This window comes from Labrus mixtus, chromosome 20, assembly GCF_963584025.1.
Source record: "Labrus mixtus chromosome 20, fLabMix1.1, whole genome shotgun sequence".
In the NCBI taxonomy this organism is placed as follows: Eukaryota; Metazoa; Chordata; class Actinopteri; order Labriformes; family Labridae; genus Labrus; species Labrus mixtus.
Window position 1 is genome coordinate 5718642 of NC_083631.1, and position 20947 is coordinate 5739588.

At 40.5% G+C, this 20947-nt stretch overlaps 3 protein-coding genes across 3 annotated transcripts; 1 reads left to right on the top strand and 2 right to left on the bottom strand.

Moving 5' to 3' along the window:
• Positions 1–1928: 1928 nt before the first annotated feature.
• dxo (decapping exoribonuclease) lies at positions 1929–7315 on the bottom strand. The gene is made up of 7 exons (XM_061026838.1): positions 7161–7315; positions 5573–6054; positions 5234–5460; positions 4520–4739; positions 4264–4399; positions 4027–4121; positions 1929–2263 (listed from the first exon to the last, which is right to left on the bottom strand). The coding sequence occupies exons 2-7, from the start codon at positions 6040–6042 to the stop codon at positions 2143–2145; spliced, it is 1269 nt and encodes a 422-aa protein (XP_060882821.1). The 5' UTR covers positions 6043–6054; positions 7161–7315; the 3' UTR covers positions 1929–2142.
• Positions 7316–7895: 580 nt separating this feature from the next.
• LOC132954305 (inactive serine/threonine-protein kinase 19-like) lies at positions 7896–10346 on the top strand. Its single transcript, XM_061026840.1, has 6 exons — positions 7896–8037; positions 8803–8945; positions 9034–9269; positions 9506–9603; positions 9730–9877; positions 10056–10346. Exons 1-6 carry the CDS (start codon positions 7917–7919, stop codon positions 10099–10101), a joined length of 792 nt encoding a protein of 263 aa, XP_060882823.1. The 5' UTR covers positions 7896–7916; the 3' UTR covers positions 10102–10346.
• Positions 10347–10861: 515 nt separating this feature from the next.
• Positions 10862–16856, bottom strand: LOC132995477 (ras-related C3 botulinum toxin substrate 1-like). Its single transcript, XM_061065468.1, has 6 exons — positions 16396–16856; positions 15196–15267; positions 14271–14388; positions 13988–14050; positions 12629–12788; positions 10862–12534 (listed from the first exon to the last, which is right to left on the bottom strand). The coding sequence occupies exons 1-6, from the start codon at positions 16428–16430 to the stop codon at positions 12404–12406; spliced, it is 579 nt and encodes a 192-aa protein (XP_060921451.1). The 5' UTR covers positions 16431–16856; the 3' UTR covers positions 10862–12403.
• Between the last annotated feature and the right edge of the window lie 4091 nt (positions 16857–20947).

The following is a 20947-nucleotide window of genomic DNA, read 5'->3' on the forward strand; positions in this document are numbered from 1 at the left end:
ATTTTTAAAGGAAAAGTTAAATGTTTGGAGAAAAAAAAAATTCCCTTCCTGTGAAGAGTTCAAGTTATGAGAGACTAATAATAACGCTGTCATTTTGTAATAATTTTTTTAATGCTAAGAGATTTAATCTAACCTAGTCAGCAGCAGAGGCGCTGGTGGCACAGTAGTTAGTGCGCGCGCCCCATGTACGGAGGCTGTAGTACTCCAAACGGGCGGCCCAGGTTTGAATCAGACCTGTGGCTCATTTCCTGCATGTCGTTCCCCACTCTCTCTCTCTCTGTTTTCCTACTCTATCCACTGTCCTATCTCTCCAATTAAGGCATAAAAAGCCCCAAAATAAGTCTTAATAAGTTAAATCTTTCTTTGGTTAATTTGTACAAAAATCTGTGAAACCATTGATTGTATATAAAGATGGACGGTGCATCCCTACCTCCCCTCTATTGTACAAAAAATGAAGCCGTCCTGACTAAGAACCAGCCGTTTCTCCGTCACTAGCTGTTGCTAACAAAGATCGGTCAGCCGGCTGAGATAGCTAAAACGCTCCTGACACACGAGTGGTATCAATTTTCTTATTTACATTTTCAACAACAAAGGGCACAAGTGATTTCCCCTAAAATGTGGCTTTTGCTTTAACATAAAGCAAAGGCCAACGAGGCGACTTCATTCATGGATGTTTCCTTGCTTCTGGGCCATTCTCCTCAAACCCTGTTTAATGTGTTTACTGCTAATGTAACGGAGGTGAAAGGAAACCTCATGAAATTCCAGCCAGATCAGAAACATGTTTTAATGTGCAGACTTATGAACTCTTTATTACACACACAGTAGCTGTAAGAATATGGCTGACAGTGCAGCTCTCCCATTAATATGTATGAAACTTTGTGTACTTTTTCAGCCGTATGGTTTGATTTGAACAATTCTAAAACATGAATGAAATAGAAATGGTAATGAGTACTTAACCTAAAACACTTCAGAGTGAACAAATACTGCAGTGGGTACAGAGTGTACCATTAAAAACCTGAACTATGATCTGCTGTTAGTGCTTTAATGACTGTCGATGATTTACACAAACCCATGCTGCACTTAACTGTGCGGCGTCCTCATGATTGTATCGGTCTGTAAAGACTTTTTGTCATGCAGTGTCTTCCAGTATACATACCTCTGCATCCTGTTCTGTGTAACAAAGCGAGGGCTTGAATTTATTTACAGTATTTTTATTTTTATTACAGCGATACTTGAATGTAAGTTTCTGCTGCCTTAAAATGATTTAACGTTTGATTCATTCCTTTTTGTTGCTGTGAAAATGTTTGGTTGATGTATTTACATGCACGTTTTACTCATGTTAAATCTGACTTTGTAGCATCGGCCTTAAAAAGGTCGTAGACTTTGGACTGTTCGGTGCATCCATGGCCTCCTTCATAGTAACTGTCACGCTGTCGAAAGGAGGCATGACATCACTTACCTGATGTGGGCTTCACCTGTTTTACAACATGCCCCAGGTGAACCCGATGATCTAAAAGTCTTGGGTTGGTAATGTAGTTATTCAGGCCTGATTCAGACTGTAATGAACGAAGTGTGAAAAAGGCATGAACAGGAACATGACGATAAGTCAGAGTGGCATTATGACCAAATAATCTTTGTCTAATGGTAACTGTACTGTGTTGACTTCTGAACTCAACGCTTTGTAATAACAGAGGACAAGGGCAGTGGAAAGCAGTTTGTAAGATACGATCTTGGAAATGTTGTTGACCTGAAAATATTTTGTAACCGCTGATCAAATACTTACTTGAAGTCATGGTCTTTATTGATATCATGATTTTTTTTTAACACTCTTTCCTCTTTTGTTTGAATTGACAGAGTATTGTTTGGGCTTTAAATTATTGTTATAACAAAAGAATAATAAAGTGTGACCAAAAAAACGCTTGAGTCATTCTTTAGTGATTTATTTAAAATCTCCACATGCAGGTAACGTTCTCACCGCTGAACGAATAAAAGACAAAAAAATGCAACCAGAGGAACATGTAGTAGAACATCAGTGGGACACAATGTGCAACAAATCCATGAAGTTTGGTAAATACTCCTCCATTGGAGGCTGAAATGAAAAGTCACAGTTGGCCTGTATCTTGTAAATCAGGACTGATGCTGTTAGTCTTGACTTCTGGTGATCCCCTCCAAATACCACCGAGGCAGAAAGGAGTACTGGGAGTCTCTGTGGATGGAGAAGGTCACATCTCTGTGGGGCTCGTAGCAGAACAGGTACACCACGCTGGAAGAGAAACAAGGAATCAGCAGCTGAGTCTCATTTCAGGGGTAGCATCCTTCAGTCTTTAAAGCCTGTGTGGGGCGAGCTGAAACGAGACGGTCTACCAAAGATTTCCAATTTGCCTCACCAGCTGCCACTGTCGCCTAGCAACCTCAACAGCAGCATGTGATCGAGCTAATGTAACTTCACCTTCATTTGGAGGTTCAAGGCTCCTTGTGTTTTTGGTAGCTAATGTATTTGATTCAGTTGAAACCAGTCACCTACATTTAAAAGTGACGCACTCAGCCGCTTTAAAGTCTGACAGCTCGTTCGAATAGACATGCAATGAATCTCAGGATATAATGTGTCAGGCCACAGAGGATCCTTCGTTGGCCGGGGGAAAAGGACGCATTTGAAGGAGCCTTCAAAATGGGACATCCTTCAACAGGCCACTGTGACTTAATTGGCCTTCAAATGCACCCTCTGAAGGAGGCAGTCCCTAAACTGGGACCCAGGGTGCATTCGAATTGTCCCTCCTATCTCCTTTCACTATCCACTTTACCTTAACCCCGGGGAAACGTCATGAGGTTAAGGAAAGATGTTAGGAGAATTCATAAAGGACTTAGGGAAAGGCGATCTCCGACCACATTTCCACAAGGCGACGTCATTAAATGCGACGGGCCGGCGGAAGTTAATGACGTGGGTCTGCCGTGTTGAAACTACAATGTTCAGAAAATGGACTACAGAAAACGCATCTAAAAAACTTTCCCCTGTGCCTTCTTACCGGTGAAATAATCCTAATCACCACAAGGTTGGGATTGAAATAAAAGAAATATAGACTACCAGACTACAAGTAACAAAAGTGAAACCATCAGCTTCCTGTCCACTCAGAAATCAACATCAACATAAATATGATTGTATGAAATTAATTGTTACATTTATGTAAGATATAACCTACACATAATGTTTGAAGCATACAAATGTACAACTGCACAAAGCATTCTTAAGTGAATGAAATATGTTGAATAAAACATCATCTTGATAAAAATGTCTCTTATCTTTTTATCCCTTGATCTGTGTCACTTTACGATCATCGTTAATGTTCGTGAACAGTCAGATGCGCGACTTGCTTTAAATGTTGCGGCCGCAAGGAATTGTGGGGCGGCATATCTCATCTCCTTTCGTAAAGGATGGTCCAGTGTATCCTATGCTAAAGGAGGTTATAAAGGAAGCACTGACCCACCTTTCCTTAACTTTTAGAGAATTCGAACGGCTCTCATCATGGCCGCCACTTAAATGCTTCTGGGGTTAAGGTAAAGTGGATAGTGAAAGGAGATAGGAGGGACAATTCGAACGCACCCACAGCCTTTAAAGCTCCTGTGATGAACTCTCAATTTGTGTTGATTTTGGCGCCCCCTGTGGACAAAGCTGCACGTATTTTTCCTTTTTGCTGATCATGTGTAAGAAGTAGTTTCTGGGGGGAAAGTAAATCTCCTGACTTTTGACAGTCAAACCTATCACTCACTGTGGATCTTTGCCGTGGAAAATGTCAACAAAGGTTGTTTCTGCGACAGGATGTTACTCACTTGGTCTGACTACCTACCGATCAGCAACCATTAAAGGCCTTTAAACTTCAAAGAAATTAACGATCTTGATGCGCATTGTCTTGTTTTTTTCTTTTTTAAGTCATACAGAAGCACAAGTTTTAATTTCCGTCTGTCACATAACCATTTAAAAAGTCCTCACAGGAGCAAAATGTTTGCAGCCTAACTGAACAACAAACTCACCTGGGATTGTCTTCAGTAGCTGTTTGCTTCACAAACGAGAGGAAATCACAGCAAAAGTTCATACACACTGTCGGCTTCCAGCAGTTGTGTTCATTCTGTCCAGAAGAATAAAGACAGAATGTGAAAACTTGAGATGTAATGTTGTGATCTTGTAATTTCAGCTTTCATTAAATAATTACACTCAGTGCTGCGTTTTCAGTGAGCAGCTGTTTGTTTCTGCTAACATCTTCACTGTACCTTGATGAGATGTGACATCTTAGAGATGGGAAAAGTCTCCACACCGACGACCACTCCTTCATGATCCCTGAAACCGGCCACAACCCGAGGGACCCCGGGGAGAAAAGACTGAGCCCACCACTTGATCAGTTTGAACCTGAGGAAGGCACACAACAACAACATAAGCAAACATCCCTTGTTTGTAAATCAAATATCCAACCAGGAGAATGTCATGAATAAGTGAGCGACGTGAGGTTTCACTGTTTCAGCATTTCACCTGTGGAAGTTGCTGCGTTGTTTCGGGGTGCAGATCTCCGCAGAAGTCTTCAGCTCGACGTAGCACGCCGGAGCAGCTGGAGCCTTTGGGTCTTTGTCCCGGCAGTCCACCTCCCCGGAGAACAGGAGTCTGTGATCGGCAAGCCGAGTTTGCACCACGGTGCAGAAGGCCTCATTAGTGTTCACCACTCCGCCCGGGTCAGGTGAGCTGTGGACGTCATCTGCAGGGAAGGTCAAAGGTCAACATCTGCTTATCACAGCATTTGATTCTAGTTTGTGGTTCAAATGTAACGAGACAAAACTGGAACGTATGAAACCCCAAGACTAGTGACAGTAATGATAAATAATGAACACTGCAGGCCAAAATGATGTGAAAAGAACGGAATTTGAAGTCAAAATTAAATAAAAATAATTAACTTTTACATCAAAATTATAAGTGATACTTGTGAAAAAGCAAACGAGACCATCCACATGAATATTGACTAGTTCTATCTGGTTATTTTTGAAGCCTAAAAGCCCTGTTAGGGGGTAAATGTGAGACAAAGTCATGAACGCATGCTACACAAACAGCCTGTTTGACATTTTCAACGACAAAGATTCTTGGTGAGTGAACCGCCGGTCGAGGTGGCTGATAAACAGAATGAAACGATCATTCATCTGTAATCAAAGTTTGGAAGGACAACAACATTTTCTTTAATCCTCTGAACGGACCAACCTGCACATGTGTACTGCTCAAACTTGTATCCCCAGTACATCATCTCTTCATGCCTCCCGGTGCGGCTCTCTCGGTCCCGTCGTGCAGCCTCTGTTTCCACCTCGCTGATGTACAGCGTGCCCCTGAACCGTGTGACCGCCAGCAACCAGCCGTCCCGCGCCTCGTAGGGGGTCGTCAGAAGCTTGGTCAGGTGGCCGCGCCATGTCACAAAGTCAACATCTAAAGCACTGCGAGAAGGGGGAGGTCGATTAAAGCATATGAGTCAGACAGGTAATGCAGGAAGTGACAACATGAAAAGCACAAAAACAGTCAGAACAGTAAAAGAAAGGTGACACTCACCATGATTTGTCCCCGGTCACCTTTAAGCTGAGCTTTGATTTATTTGCTAAAATCCACCGCAGGATGTGGTCCAGCTTCTCCTTCACGCTCTCGTCTCTCTTTATAAAGCGATCCCTGTATCCATCCCTTAGATCGAAATTCGGCGTTCTGTCTGGTTCCACATAGTACCTCAACTGTCGGCTGTCGTTAAAGAATCTACGCTCTGAGTCGAGGGAGAAACTTCCCACCTCCACGGGCTGTTTGTACACGGGAAAGTCTCTTTCATACAGTTCTCTTCTGGTGCTCAGACACCGCGAGCTGAGGGGGTTTGGCCCGGGAGTCGGCCCAGACTGCTCGTGGTGCTGGTGGTTTGGTCTGAAGTGTTTGCTCTCACAGTGACTTCTTCCACTGGCCTCTCCTTCTTTTTGGTATGCTGAACGCCGTTTCTGGTGGTGATTGGAGTTAGGATGGTGAAATTTTTGGGAGTCCATTGCTACCTAGTTCTAAAAAAATAAATAAAAAGAAACATGTAAATGACTGTCATTACTTATTTTAAGGATAGATCAGTCAGTCTCAACATCTTTCTCAATATAGCCAAAACACAGGAAAGATTAGTTTCACTGCTGCATGATTTTTCCTTTTCTCCAAAGAGCTGTCATTGATACTTTAAAATATCCTCAGCCATTCTGTTGGCATGTTTTCTTTAATCTTTCTCAATATGTTGTATACACATGGTTTGTACATTTTCTTACTTGTAAACACCATGCTGTGAATATTTATAATTTACTTGGTCAAAGTTTTGCATATCCCTGCCAACGATTCTTTCCTGCATGTTGTTACCCACTCTCTCTCTCTGGTTTCTTACTCTATCCACTCCCCTCTCTCTCTAAAATAAAGGCATAAAAAGCCCCAAAATAAATCTTAAAAAACATGTTTATTTATTTAATCATATCCATGGGCTAGTATAAAGTAGTTTTGAGGTTTTTAATGTTCAGTTTTTGGTATTGTTAAGTGTGTGTGCTAATTCAGTCTTACATGCCTTTGTTTTTAGTGTAGTATGTCAATGTGTTTGTGTGTAAGTGAGAATAAGGTAAACACATGGTCATATTCTTTGTGTGTACCCACATACTTAGGGATCATTTGTCTTTCCTTTGTGGAAAAAAACTCACTGACTGTTCATCTTTGAAGCAGAAAATGTCAACAAAGGCTGATTCAGAATTGCAGCGCTTACAGGCATTAAATGTAATAGCACTGAAATGATCAATCTTGTTGCTGATGGTTTTGTTTACATGTTCGGGTCACATAAAGGCACAAATATTGATTCCAGTCTGTTTCATTACCAGCTAAAAACTCTTCATAGTAGCTTTATTTTTGTGTACACAACAAAAACCTTTTATTTGTGTTTCTTATGCCTCATAACTATCTATGGTGTGTTAATATGAACTCAGACTTGTCAGTAATGTAAAGATGTAAAACGTGTTGTAGGTCGTGTCTGCGCTGCGGTGTGAAACATGTACACGCTTGTTTTAATAAATGTGTCCTTTGCTTTGCCAACGAGCGTTTTCTGTCATATTATTTAAACTACCAAATGAAAAAATAATAAACCTACCACAGTCAGCATACACGAGAAAAGTAGCAAACGTCAGGCTTAACACATCCCATTAGTAAACACGATTTCACGAAAACATTTCACGTAGCTACATAGCTAGCAAATGCTCACAACAAACACAATACTACTTCCGCATGCAGTTCCTCATCCGGCCGCTGAGTGGCAGCAGAGAGAGACTCCAACCTGAGAGGCGACGAAGAAGAAGACGTTTGTTGTAGCTGCTCAGTAAGCTGGTTATTTTTAAACAGGACTGAAGTTATGTTCGGCTTGTATGACTGATAAAACTCAGGTGAAAAACAGGTGAGAGTTAATGAGTTTTCTGTAATTTATTATTGTATGTATTTTCGTCTTATATTATTGTATTTGTTAAATGTTCATGAAATCTGCGTTAGCTGGCTAGCTGGATTAGCCAACAAGAGCAACAAACCAATGAATGAGCCATGAACCCTACACCTAAACCTCGTGTTAAAATGTGTGTATGTCATCAAAAATGTGTTTTCCCAAGTTGGTATGTTGATTTAAAAGCTTGAAAATACAATTTAAGTCAACTATATCCCGGTCATAGTTAAATGTGCCAATGACACTCCTGTGGAAAACGCTGTTGTCATACTAATGGAGCAGAAGCTGTTTAATTTAACAACATTTAAAAGAGGAGTAGGATTACTTAATTTATGAGGGGTAGTTTTATATAAAAGTCAATTTGTCTAATTATGGCTGCTGGTTTGAGTTGAAAAAGCAGCTGCCCGGTTGAACAGAATGTCATGTTGTCTCTGTCCTCCAGGTATGAACAGGAAACGGGCTCTGATTTCAGACACTTTTAAGTTTAAGAAAAGAAGAAATGGCCCTGAGAAGTTTGGAGCTGTCAGTGAAGAAAATGGTAAGTGAGAGCTTATAAGCTATTTAAGTTATTTTTGTCCAATCTTATAATTCTACAATTCACTTAGCAGACTCTTTTATCCAAAGCGACGTACATCAGAGAGTAAGAACAACACAAGCAAGGATCTAGAAAAAAAGGGAACAATGTCAGTAAGAGCAAACGATCAGCTTTGAGTCTGATTGGACACACAGGTGCTGACAGGAAGTGACCAGAGGCAAAGCACAACATTGAGGGCAGTTCTTGAGAGCTCTAATCAGTATAGAAACCATCTTATAAGTCATTGTTATCAAACAAAAACCATCGTCATTACCATCATCATCATCATCAATAATATGGAGACCATCAACATTAAGTTAGTAGGTATTCATGAAAGAGCTGGGGCTTTAGCTTTTTCTTAAAGGTGCAGAGGGACTCTGCAGATCGAATGGAGTTCATTCCACCACCGGGGGGCGACAGAGGAGAAGAGTCCAGTCAGCGTCTTAGGACCCTGTTATGAAGGTTGGATCAGACGCCTTTCATTGGCAGAGCGTAGTGGGCAGGAGGGAGTGTAGACCTGGATGAGAGAGTTAAAGTAAGGAGGAGCCGTTTTTGGCGCTGTTTTGTAAGCGAGCAGCAGAGTTTTAAATTTGATGCGAGCAGTAACTGGGAGCCAGTGTAAGGAGATGAACAGCGGAGTGACATGAGCTCTTTTAGGAAGGTTGAAGACCAGTCGTGCTGCTTATAAGGGGATGTAAATAATTTTCCATCTATTTCCACCCCACAAAGGACCAACCAACATCAGATCCACCCTCGAGTACCTCATGACATTGTTCCCCAGGAAGCTCTTCAACGACACTTTACCTCAAATTGTTTTCAAGCACCAGCTCTACAGCATACACAATGACAAGACTTTGGTGGATAAGGAGCTGGTGAGATATAATCATTGTCAGAAACGTCATGTTTTCATCTTTCTAAATGTAAAAAAACACAACTCACTGCCCTTATTGTGCACAACAGAATAAACTGCGGGAACACGGAGAGCTGCTGATGTTCCAGCTCGGGTTTCATGCAGAAGCTTTCGGGCTGATTTTTGCCTCAGATTATAAAGCCAAAGTGCTGGCTGGAGAGGAGGGCAGAGTGACGAGAGCCACAGTGGAGAAGTTCTTGGAAAAAGTGGTGTCTTCTTGCACAGATCTGAGCTTCAGCAAAGATAAGATGCTCAGGGAGTTCCTCTTCACAGACTCTGAAATTACGTAAGAACTACCCCAACCTATCTTTTGTTGTGAACATTTATTTGAATAACTTCTGTTTCATAAAACTAAAGCATGAATAATCTCATCAAAACAAATTCATTTTATGTAAAATGACCTTTTGAATTGCTTTAACTGTGTCTTAGGTTTTTAAGATCTTTTCTCGTTTGATCAGTGAGTGAAAATACGAAGATGTCACACCAAGACTGAAGCACACACTTTATTTTCTCATCATCTAGGCAGTTGGTTAAGTCCGGAGTCCTGACTGTGAGGGACGCCGGCAGCTGGTGGCTGTCCATCCCCAATTCTGGAAAATTCACAAAATACTTTCTACAAGGTGGGTGTAAAGAAAGCCGAAGACATACTTTAGAGTTTCTACAGCCCTAATAGTTTCCAATCTCTACGCAGATATTTGACAGTAGCTTGCTATTGACAGTTCTGTTTTCTTTTGCCACCTTTTTAGGCCGTAAAGCCGTGCTCGGCATGGTTAAGAAGTCAAAATATAGCGAGGTCCTAAAGGCAGAGTTGGAGGAGCGGCGAACAAACTCACAAGTGAAATTCCACATGAAATACCACATCCACGACATCGTTGGTGCAGAGCTGGTAGAAAGGTAAGTGTTTGTTCTTTTGTTTGTTGATTCTCAGTAGAGCTGTGGTGTAACTTACATAGCCTACATGCTAAATGTTGGCTGTCTGTTGAAACTAAAACCTTTAAAAAAACAGCACGGTTCATCCCCCTGTATCAGAAATTGTACATTAAATCACAGCTATAACTTGTTTTCTTCACAGTATACCCACAACATCAGGAACTTTGTTGCGATTTGTTGACTCCTGAATGACAGCAACAGGACGGGCTGGTCGGTTCTCGATCAAAGCCAGTGAGCGACTGAAGACGAAAGATGCATTAAATGTACAAAGACCGTTTGTATGAGAACTAATACTGAATTAATTTAAGTTTTTCAGAATTTGATTCTGTGCCAAATGTATTATATAAAACCTTGTGGGTTTATGACTCGTCAAATATGTTGACATGACCGTGTCAGGTTTTTGATTTATCTTGTAATAAAGATGACTGTTGAACATTTCAATTTTTTGGAAATTTAGGACTACTTTCATTGTTTTGATATAAATGTGGTCTTTACAATATTTTCAGAATACAAATATATCCGTCACAGCCATAGTCACGCTTTGATTCGGTGCTATACACAGATTAGTCTTAACTCTGCAGATGCCTACAACTGCAAGATAGTAAAACTGTACAAGATTAACCACAACTATTTTTTAGACTGTTTATTTTGGGGCTTGGATGCCTTTGTGTAGAGATGGCAGATAGAGGGGTTTGACATGCGGAATAGGAGCCACAGATTGCACTCTAACCTGGGCCGCTTGCTTGGAGGACTTAAGCCTTAGGACACGCTCACTAACCACTAGGCTATCCCCCCCACCTACCTACATTTAATTGACAGAATTCAGAGTATAATGAGACCTTTAATGTACCAGAATCTGTTGTTCACAGTTCTCACTCATCAGTACCTCCTCATTTGATTCTTAGTATTTGAAGTGTTGAGGGGAAAGAGGAACAAATAGACAAAGAGTCTGTTTTACTTGATTTTATTGGCTTTTTCAAAAAGTGACAACAGCTTTCATCCATAAAACTAAAGAGTCACAACATTGGCTTGAATTAAAGCACAGCTTGATGTCTGAATACATTACAGATGAGCAACATGTACTTAACCCCCTGATCTAGTAGTTCAAATACATTTTGTAAATAGGCAAAAAATATAACTGTAGCATTCTATTCTTAGTTTTCAGTATATGTTGCACATACATGCTATCAGCATTAATTACAAAAGCTAGGCTTGTATGGAGATTAAGGTAGCGTTAACTGTAGAGGTAATAAACAAAGGATATTCATAGTGTTAGTTTAACAATACAGTGAGCGAAGTGGAACTTCTGTGAAGAAAAATACAAAATAGTCAAATCACAAGATTATAACAAAAAGATGAGTACACTGTATACTACACCAGAACCGACAGTAGCTCTCTTACAAGCCGGTGTAAATGCTCTTTTTTTTAGAGACATTGCTTAGCCAGTAGTGATGCTGTTAGAAATCTAAATGTGCTGCACAAAAGGTTGTTGATAAATGCCCACAGAGCATTAAAGGTGCTCTTGTTCCCCACCACCTAAACAGTTCTAATCTGATATCTAATAAAGTTTTCTGCACACAGTTGAGACACTTCGGGGGAAAGAAAAAAAAATACCGTGAACCTGACAGGTTGAAGCCAAACATAAAATACTGGGATTATTTCGATTCAATGGGGGGGTAATTAATAGCACTGTTGGTGTCCAAAGATCTGTTCCCAGTCTACATTTTTCAGCACATCTCAGTTGTCAATCACTCCACAAGAATGGAGAGTTAGGAATCATGTGCTCGGACTGAAAGCAAACCGAGTGGAAAAAAAAAAAACTAATCCGGGGCGAAAACAAAGAACTTCACAGATGGTTGCTTTGAGTTCCTTGTTGACAGTGCGATGACACACGACAGCCCTCGCAAAAGGAAAGTGAAAATTCATTTTAAAAAATTGCTGAGATTGTGGAGCTGAAGAAATAAAGCAGCACACAACAGCAAACTGTTGGCTGTATTTTGAAAGTTCAAGACAAAAGAAACGAAACTTATCTTTTCCTGCTTAATTACAGCACGTCTGCAGAACGTATTTGGCAATATTTCTTCCATTAAAAGAACAAACAAGACTGTAAACAAAACAAAAAAAAAGAGATCAACAACCAGTGGAAGAACAAATTGAAAACATTCCACGGTCCTTTTTTTTTTTTTTTTACAAAAACATCCAATCTATTTTAGAAGGCCTCGAGAATTGCATTTGACTTGTCTATACAGTATGTGTTGTTGGGAAAGGACAAGGGTCTGAAATCTAACAACCCTCTCTCCTTGCTCTGACCCTATGTGACATTTTCAATGGAAATGAGCGATATAACTGCTGTAGCTACACTAATGGAAGGAGACAATCTGAAGTACATTGTTTTCTGGTGTATACTGGTGTGTTTCTCCTGCGTGTTTCTTTAGCCACCCTCACCACTACCGGTTATGTTCCCCTGTCAGCGTGCCAGCAGAGGGAGTCTTAGAGGAGAGTGCACTTCTTGCGCTTCTTCTTTACGGGCTGAGGGCAGAGGACGGCCCGGATGGCCTCGTCGAACACGGTTTTAAGGCCACGCTGAGTCAGGGCTGAGCACTCCAGGTACTTGACAGAACCTAAGGAAACCGTACAATAAAAACATTTAGTCGATATTCATTTCAAAAATACTTCAGCAGAAAGACTCAATAGGTTTCAAACATGGTCTCTTACCTATCTCCTTAGCCATCGCTAGTCCTTGAGGATATGTGATTGGCGAGAGTTTCTTCTCCCTCAGCTTCTCTATTGTGTCCTTGTCATCTCTTAAATCCAGCTTGGTGCCCACCAGGATGATGGGAGTGTTGGGACAATGGTGTCTCACCTCAGGGTACCACTGCAGAGAGACCACAGCACTGAGGAGTTAGCGGTGTCACTTTCTATATTATTGTGATTTCAGTCATTTAGGGGCAGCACAAAAAGCTATTAAACACACATAAAAACATGAAGCAGGATAGAGGAGCGTCATCGATCTCTGTGATACCAGATATCCTGATTTAACTTCAAAGCTGGCTGCCTTTCCTACTAAACTTCCCCTACACAATCCCCAGTTACTGTAAAATTCTGAGAATGAGACACACTTTTACTTTTTTTTACTAATTTCTATTCATCTAGAAAGTGGACTGTGTTATCTATACCAGTGTGACCAATATACCAGTATTAAAAGTGAAGAGAGGTTTTTATTTGTATGATGCTATACTCTATCTTAAGATTCATCATGGCCACACACATGCACTGTCATGACCGCAGGTTCAGCCGCCCCGCCACCATAACCTGCTGCTAATGAAAATTTGCCCTTCGTCATTGTGTTTTGCTGTGCAAAGTGTGTTGGGATGGATAATCATTTGGACCAGGCTGGCAGCACCACTTAACTGCTTTCTCTCTCAGGAGGTCATAATCATGCATTTAAAGAATATTGGTATACATACTGTTAGGTAAATAAACCTTTGGGAGCGTTAGTTTGACTGAACAGACTCCTCCATTGTAGACCAGCAGTGACCAGTGGAGGTAGGCAGCGCGGCTCTAGGTGAATTGTTGGTGGGCTGTGGGTCACTGCTATCAAAGTTACCGTAGGCTGAGAGCTAACTAACTAACTTACAGGTAGCTAGCAGGAACGCAATAGAAATGGTCACGCAGGAAGACATCATAAACCTTTTTATCCTCTGGGAAACTGCGTGTTATATAGTGGTGAGACTTATATTCCAGATTTGATGGTAAGTGAAAGTAAAGATGTGATTTATTAGATTTTTGTCTCAGTAGAGTCTCCTAAAGTTGTAACTTTGGCATACATACACTCCAGACATGTTAACACAATAAAATATACTACTTAAAAAAGCATGGCAGATTTATGCTTTTACATTGAAACAAACACTCTTCAGCAGAAAAAAACAGTACATAAACTTATGGATGGAGAAACAAATCTTTAAAGATCTAAAACATCCTTGATAAAAAACTTCAAAGGGTTTACATCCCATTTCCTGAAACTGGTCCATGTCTTTACAACCATTAACATACACGAAACCAGTTTAAACTCACCTTGGCTCGGACGTTTTCAAACGAGGCAGGACTCACGAGTGAAAAGCAGATGAGGAACACATCCTGGTGAGAGAAAGAAAACAGGACAATCAGAGCCCATGATGACTATCACTTCCTTTTGAGGACACCCAGCTCCTGCACGTCTGTCTGACAAAAAGGTGTGGTGTTTTTCTTTTCCTCTTCACTTCCTTCGTTATTCCCAGCACCAAAACTTCCTAAAGTGATTACGTAAGAGCACCACCATCATCAAAAGAATAACAATAGGGGTGTTTCTTTTGTATACCGTCTGTGGGTAGGAGAGTGGGCGGAGTCTGTCATAGTCTTCTTGTCCTGCTGTATCCCAAAGGCCCAGGTTCACGGGTTTCCCATCCACCATAACATTGGCAGAGTAGTTGTCAAAGCTGATGGAGAATGAGAATGAAGATCAATACAAACTGATTAAATATGAGTCCTTATTCATCTGTTAAACCCGTATGCCTTTTCAGATCTTTGAAATGACTCATCACTTTATTTTCTCCTGAAACAAAACCCAGATTATCATCTGCATGCTGAGCCAATCTACGCCACACACACAGTGATACAGATTCACATAGTTTAAATAACCGATCGAGCTGATCAGATGGGTAGGGGGTTTCCTCAAAAACTTCCAGCATTATAATTTTAATTTATAGTTACAAGCGCACAGCAGATGTTTGCATTCAGACTGGTCTGCAAGAAACTAAACTTTCTTCTACGGCCACTTTAATCATTCAGAGGCCGATAATATTAAGCGACTGTTACTGGATTTATTTGCTGGTCAAATAGCATTTCATTGTATAAAACTAGCAGTTCTCTTTCACCAGCAGAGTGTGCTATATGGATTACAACGAGCATTATCACTCTCCAGAGTGTCAGGCGGTGATGCACATACATGCGCAGTTACTTTTCAGTTGAGTGACCATCTGTTCTTCATTACATATCTTTTCCACATATGTTTGAGAACTGCATTTGAGGGATCAATGCAAGTGGTGTGTACATCTATATCTATTTTTATTTCTATAGATCTAAGAAAGATATCAGCCAATATATATCTGTATCAAATTTTCTCTCTCCCTAATATCAATATCATATCGGACCCAAAATCCCATATCAGTTGGGCCCTACAAAGATCGAGACAGATGACAGATTCTAGTCTTACATGAAGGGATAAGTAACGACTAGATACTTACACAGTGGGGATGTACTCTCCAGGAAAGGCATTGGTGGTGTAGCTGATGAGGAGGCAGGTCTTACCCACAGCACTGGAAGGAAGAGGAAAGGGAAAATGACATTTGTGTACATTTGCTCTGTATCATGGCTCCTTTAAGGATCAGGGTTTGGTGTCGTGTCGTGCATCACCAGCAGTACAGCTAAAACTCAATATTAATTTTAAAGGTTGTTTTTCCTCATGGAGCTTTGTTTCATGGATAAAATGGCACACTTCACATGTTGTCCAGCCCATTAAAAAAAATAAACATCTGAGAAGTTAGAACTGGTGATCTTTAGCATTGAAGAGATCTTTACTGTCACAGTAATGTCTCAGAAATGTTGTATTCTGACTTTCTGAGATTGCTATTTGTTAGTAATCAACCAACCACTTACTTCAGCTTTACTTAAGCCTAGAAAGTAAAATATGGACACTCTTACTTCTCTAAAATCCAAATATGACCCTTAAGCTACTCTGAGGGCAATAAATTCCCATCCAGTGCAGGGCATTGGTAATACTAAATGAATAATAAATCAAATACACCCAAAGACACATGAATGACTGTGTTCCTGTGGTATCCACCACACCCTGAACAAGGAGTTATGCGTGTGTTTACCTCCCACATGCTGTTACACTTCCAAAAGCCAGTCTTTGCTCAACACTAGTAATCATTTTAACAATCTTTAGCTGCAGCAGACGACTTGAGCACTTCATTTTCATGTGGAAAATAACATCTCATTTCACAACAAGTAACACCAGTGCGATGAGGGTCGCAATAAAACCGCAACTTAAATGACTGAAATGTCTGAGTTGATCAGTAAGTGGAAATGAAACAGTGGTTAAGATGGCCAGTGATGTCTGACTCACCCAAGAGGGAGGAAAACACAGTTAGTGTTAAGTCAAAGATTAGCCAACCACTTGTACACTAGCTGTGGTGTAATGTTACAATGTGTCGTAGCAATAACCAACCCCTGTAATATCATATGATTAATGACAAACAAAAGGGGGAAAACCGATTAAAGTTAAGTGAATAAGGTTCATGTTACATAAACAGGTAGTTAAAGTTGAAGTTTGCTCGTTAGGTATTATCAGAAGCAGCTTTAATGTTAGCTAGTCTCATAACATTTACATGTAAGTTAAGTACAGGGTGGGGGGCACAAACCTGTAGTTCTGTTCAACTTACCCGTCTCCGACAACGACACACTTTATGGCCTGCATTGCGCCGCAGCTAGAGGAATGCTAAGTTAGCCCGGGAGGAGCTAGCTAGCTCAGGTTAGCTCACAAGTCTCCCTTCCTTTGTCCGGGAAAGCTCGCTGTGGAAACGTCCCAATAAGCGCTTCAATAAACGCCTTTCGATGGACCGACGGAGCGCCTGGGATTTAGGAATAACTTGTGGTGGACTTACAGTAACTTATCAATCACTTAAACACAAGTTCACTTAGAAATTCCCTCGCAACATTCCCATGCTTTCGTAGGCTGATCTGGAAGCTATGAAGCAAAACAGCGGCCACCACCCCTAAGAGAGAAAAAACATGAAGCTGGCCTCCAGCAGATGGTGCATCCGGTGAGCTGGACTGATACGCCCACGAAGTCTTTGACGATCTCTAAAACCTCCTCAGAAAACACAGCCAATGTTAACAAGTCTATTCTGAACTACGGAAATGTAATAAGAACAAATATTATGAGAAAGCAGTCTTTTGAAAAGAAAATTGGAACAAGGGAATAAAAAATAGCGAGTAAGACGGACTATTTAGACTGTGACACGGATTGTGGAAATGACGTCATATCTGTAACATATTTCAACCTGAACTTTACCATCAATAACTTAATATTTACATCAGGGATGGGCAACTTTGGTCACAGCAAGGGCCACATTCATTTCATTCTCACTGCCAGAGGGCCAAATTGTAGAATACAAAAACGATTACAGTCAATTTTGTCTCCAATTTAACTCAACATATACCAGTGATCAAATATTATTATGGACATATTCTGGTTTTCATGATTTCATGGCAGATTTTGTCATGTTTTCTTCATGTTTCCAATTAATTGATATATAAAAATTGACCTGAGGGCCACCTTGAGGGTTGATTGGGGCCGCATGTGGCCCCCGGGCCGCCAGTTGCTCACCCTTGATTTACAGTCTATGATCAAGACCTATTTATTTTTTTATTTTTTAGCTCTTTGTTATTTTAATATATGTTTTTTTTTTACTATCACTTAAGCTATATTTTATGAACGTATAACAGAAACTATGTTAAAATACTATGCCACAAAAATGTGTAATCAGTGACTTAACAAGATTTTATTTCATCGTGATGATTATTTCAATAAAGTCAGAAATAAAGTTGAGAATGTAATGTAATGCCATTAAGGCAGACTCACTGAAACAATCAACTTGCTATGGGTTAAATAGTCTTGAATCATCAAAATGCCATAAAAATAAAGCCTAGAGGGGAGCACTTGTATAACCTTAAAATGTTGATTGTAATGTAGATTATTAAAGGTAATAATCATGATCTCAATATCACTCAGAATAAATGTGTCATGTTTTTGCCATCATCGAGCAGCCCTATGTGATGAACTGTTAGACACACAACCACAAATGCACTGACAATACTTAGGGACAAATTTACTTAGTATTCAAATGTTCACCATAATTAGATATTCCAAACAATACCACAGAAGTTCAATACACTGTTAATATAAAATATTATTATTTATATTTTTTAGAATTTCTCTTTTTGTTTGCATTAATGTTGAATTGAATAATTGATGATGTAAAAAAATAAAAAATCTGAAGACAGGGTAATAAGTCCATTGATAATACCTAACCATTCATAGAATCTGTCTGGCTTCACAGTGTTACAACTATAGAAAAGATGTTTCTGAGATTGAATATCTACAAGACAAAATGTACATGTATCACTATCCAGATCCAACCTCACTCTTAACAAGTCACTGCATGCCCAAATATTCATTGTTTTGAAATGAACTGTTGTTGAGACTCATATGGTCAAGTTTGATGTGTTTATTTTTGTGTTACAACACTTTGATTAAAGGTAAATTATATTCACAAAATTAGTTTTTTAAAGTAAGTCCACATTTTGCAGCATTAAAAATGTTGGGAAATAGAATTGCTGTGATGCTCTCTGAATTACTTGAGTTTTACATGAATGAATGAATGAATTGTCCCCAATTTAATTTAAATTAATTTGATTTTGATACAGCCTAAGTTATTATATATTTTTGTCTTGTTGGTTTCTTGTCTGTTTGGTGCCTTTATATACATTTTGTTTAATCTATATGCCGCTCGCAGTTTAATTTCCTGTTTATTGAAAATGCTGAATAATGAACGAAAAAACAAAAGTCAGTTGATCCGCTTTGCACTTCCGGGTGTGTCACATCCTAATGTGTCCTCCCGCTGATGATCAAAACAGGAGTCGGTGGAGAAGCTTTCGGGGTGGAGCAGCTCTGCCAACACATCCAGCAGAGAAGTAAAAAATGGAGCTCGGTGTCAGGCAGCGGTAGAAACATGGACCGTCTCTCCTCCTCGGTTCTCCGCTCTTTCTGACCGAGTGACCGTACGATCCAGCGGGGCAGCCTCCGCCTGTATGGCGGGTCTGTCTTATTTAGTGCTCCGGTTTTCGGGCTCAGCTGGTCGGACTTACGGGGTGTTTTCTAAAGGCTTGACGAGGACTTTGTTGATATTTTTTGATCTCGCATGGCGACTGCGAATCAGATTCCCCTACATCTACCTTGTCGCTTCGATGATGTTCAATGTCAGATTACAGGTAAATGTATTTATTCATTCAAACGTAAACAAGGGAAGCTACTAGTTCAGTGTCCATGTTACCAGATGAGGAAATCTCGTAGCGAACAGCTGATGACAAAAGGCCATTAATGCAGAACTGGTTCAAACATGATGCTGTCTGAAAGCTTTTCATGTGTCGATCTTTTTTTTATACACTAAACGTAAACTAATATTATCAGTATAACCTTCATGTTAATGCTCAGCAGATGTCAATCTAACAACATCTTGCAGCATGTGTTGTTTTGTTCTTTTATTGACTTGTGCTAACAGGTGTTTTTAACATTTTCTTCTAAACAAGGGCTACTTTACTAAGTATTACACCCAGTCTGTATTTAAAGCAATCAGGACAACAACCATGTTATTTTATTATCATGTATTAATCTGCCACATATTTGACTAGTCTTTAAAATATCAGTAAACAGCTGTTTACAGCCTACTGTTTGTTTAAAGCAGAGATCAGATACACTATTTTTGACTCAAGCATTGCCTGGATTAATGAATCTATTCTCATTTTTCAATTATGATGTGTGATATGTTTTTTTAATTTCATTTAATGGATTTAATTAATTCCCAAGGGAAATTCCGCATTTACACTCTATTATTGGGAGACATGCTCCTCACACACATGCACAAACAGGACCTGTGGAGAGATGTCAGAGTGGGGCAGCTACACACTGCAGCGCAGGGAGCGCAGCAGAGCGGTTGGGGGTTTAGTGCCTTGCTCAAGAGCAGTGGTTCTCAACCCGTCTAGCCTCAGGACCCACCACCAACTCGTCCCTGAAAAGAATCGCGACACAAATTTTGATTATTTTTCATCCAATCAAATTGATTTAATGAAAAATGATGCAGTTTTTGCATCTTCTGTCAAATGTTTTGTACCTCAGACGGTTCAAAACATCTGACGGAAGCAAAAAAACTGAACAAAACTAACTTGTTTAAAACAGCGCTTGACAGAATGTTTGAGATCAGGTTTTTTCCAGGCACATGCTCACAACCCACTGAAAACAGCTCAGCAACCCACCAGTTGAGAGCCACTGCTCAAGAGCACCTCAGCAGTACTCAGAAGTGCTCTGGCGCCTCTCCAGCTACCAGAACATCTTCCATATTATTGGTCCGCATCTGGACATGAACATGCGACCCTCCGGTTCCCAACCCCATCACTTTGCAGTCATGTGTTGCCTGACTGCTTCCTCTTGTTTTCACAGGTGCACATAGAAATCCACTGAATCTTCAACTCCAGCGTTTGGACCGAGAATCGATAAACTGTGAGCACTGCCATGTTTCAGACCTCTGTCTGACACTGCACCGCGATGTGGAGGAGGAGGAGGAGGCTTGTTTCTCAGAGCAGGTGTGACAATGCAATGAAGTGACGAGGCTTGGTTGTCGCTTCCTGCTGTCGTAGTGCCTTTGCAGTGATGTCTGCAAAAGTGAGCCACGGTGAGCAGTGATGGGTGAGACAGGGCCTCGACCTCACCTGTCTGGATCGCCACCTGAGATTCAAGAGCCTGGTGTTCTGACCAGGAAGAGAGGGGCTGATGAAGGATGAATTTTCACACACCCTTTTTGTCTCTGGCTTTCGAGGACTTTGGCACGGTGTTGATCCTGGAAACAGAGGATTGTCACCGTGTAGCTTTGTAGCTGTTCCTCAATGTGACATATGTTTGTTTATGAAGCGCTCAGTGTAAACATCTCACTTTAATTTAACCGGTACATTTGTAAAACGCATGACACAAACACGCATGTTTTCTGTCCTCTGTGGCATGGACACTTTACTTGAAGTTGGGGTTAGCCCTGTCAGCGGTCCATTGTTTTTTGTAGCACAGCAGTGCGGCTACCACGACAGTACGACTGGAGATTGAGTCTGTTCTTAATGTCGGTCTCACAGGGAGTCACTGCATGTCCTCTTTGTGTTGGTACACAC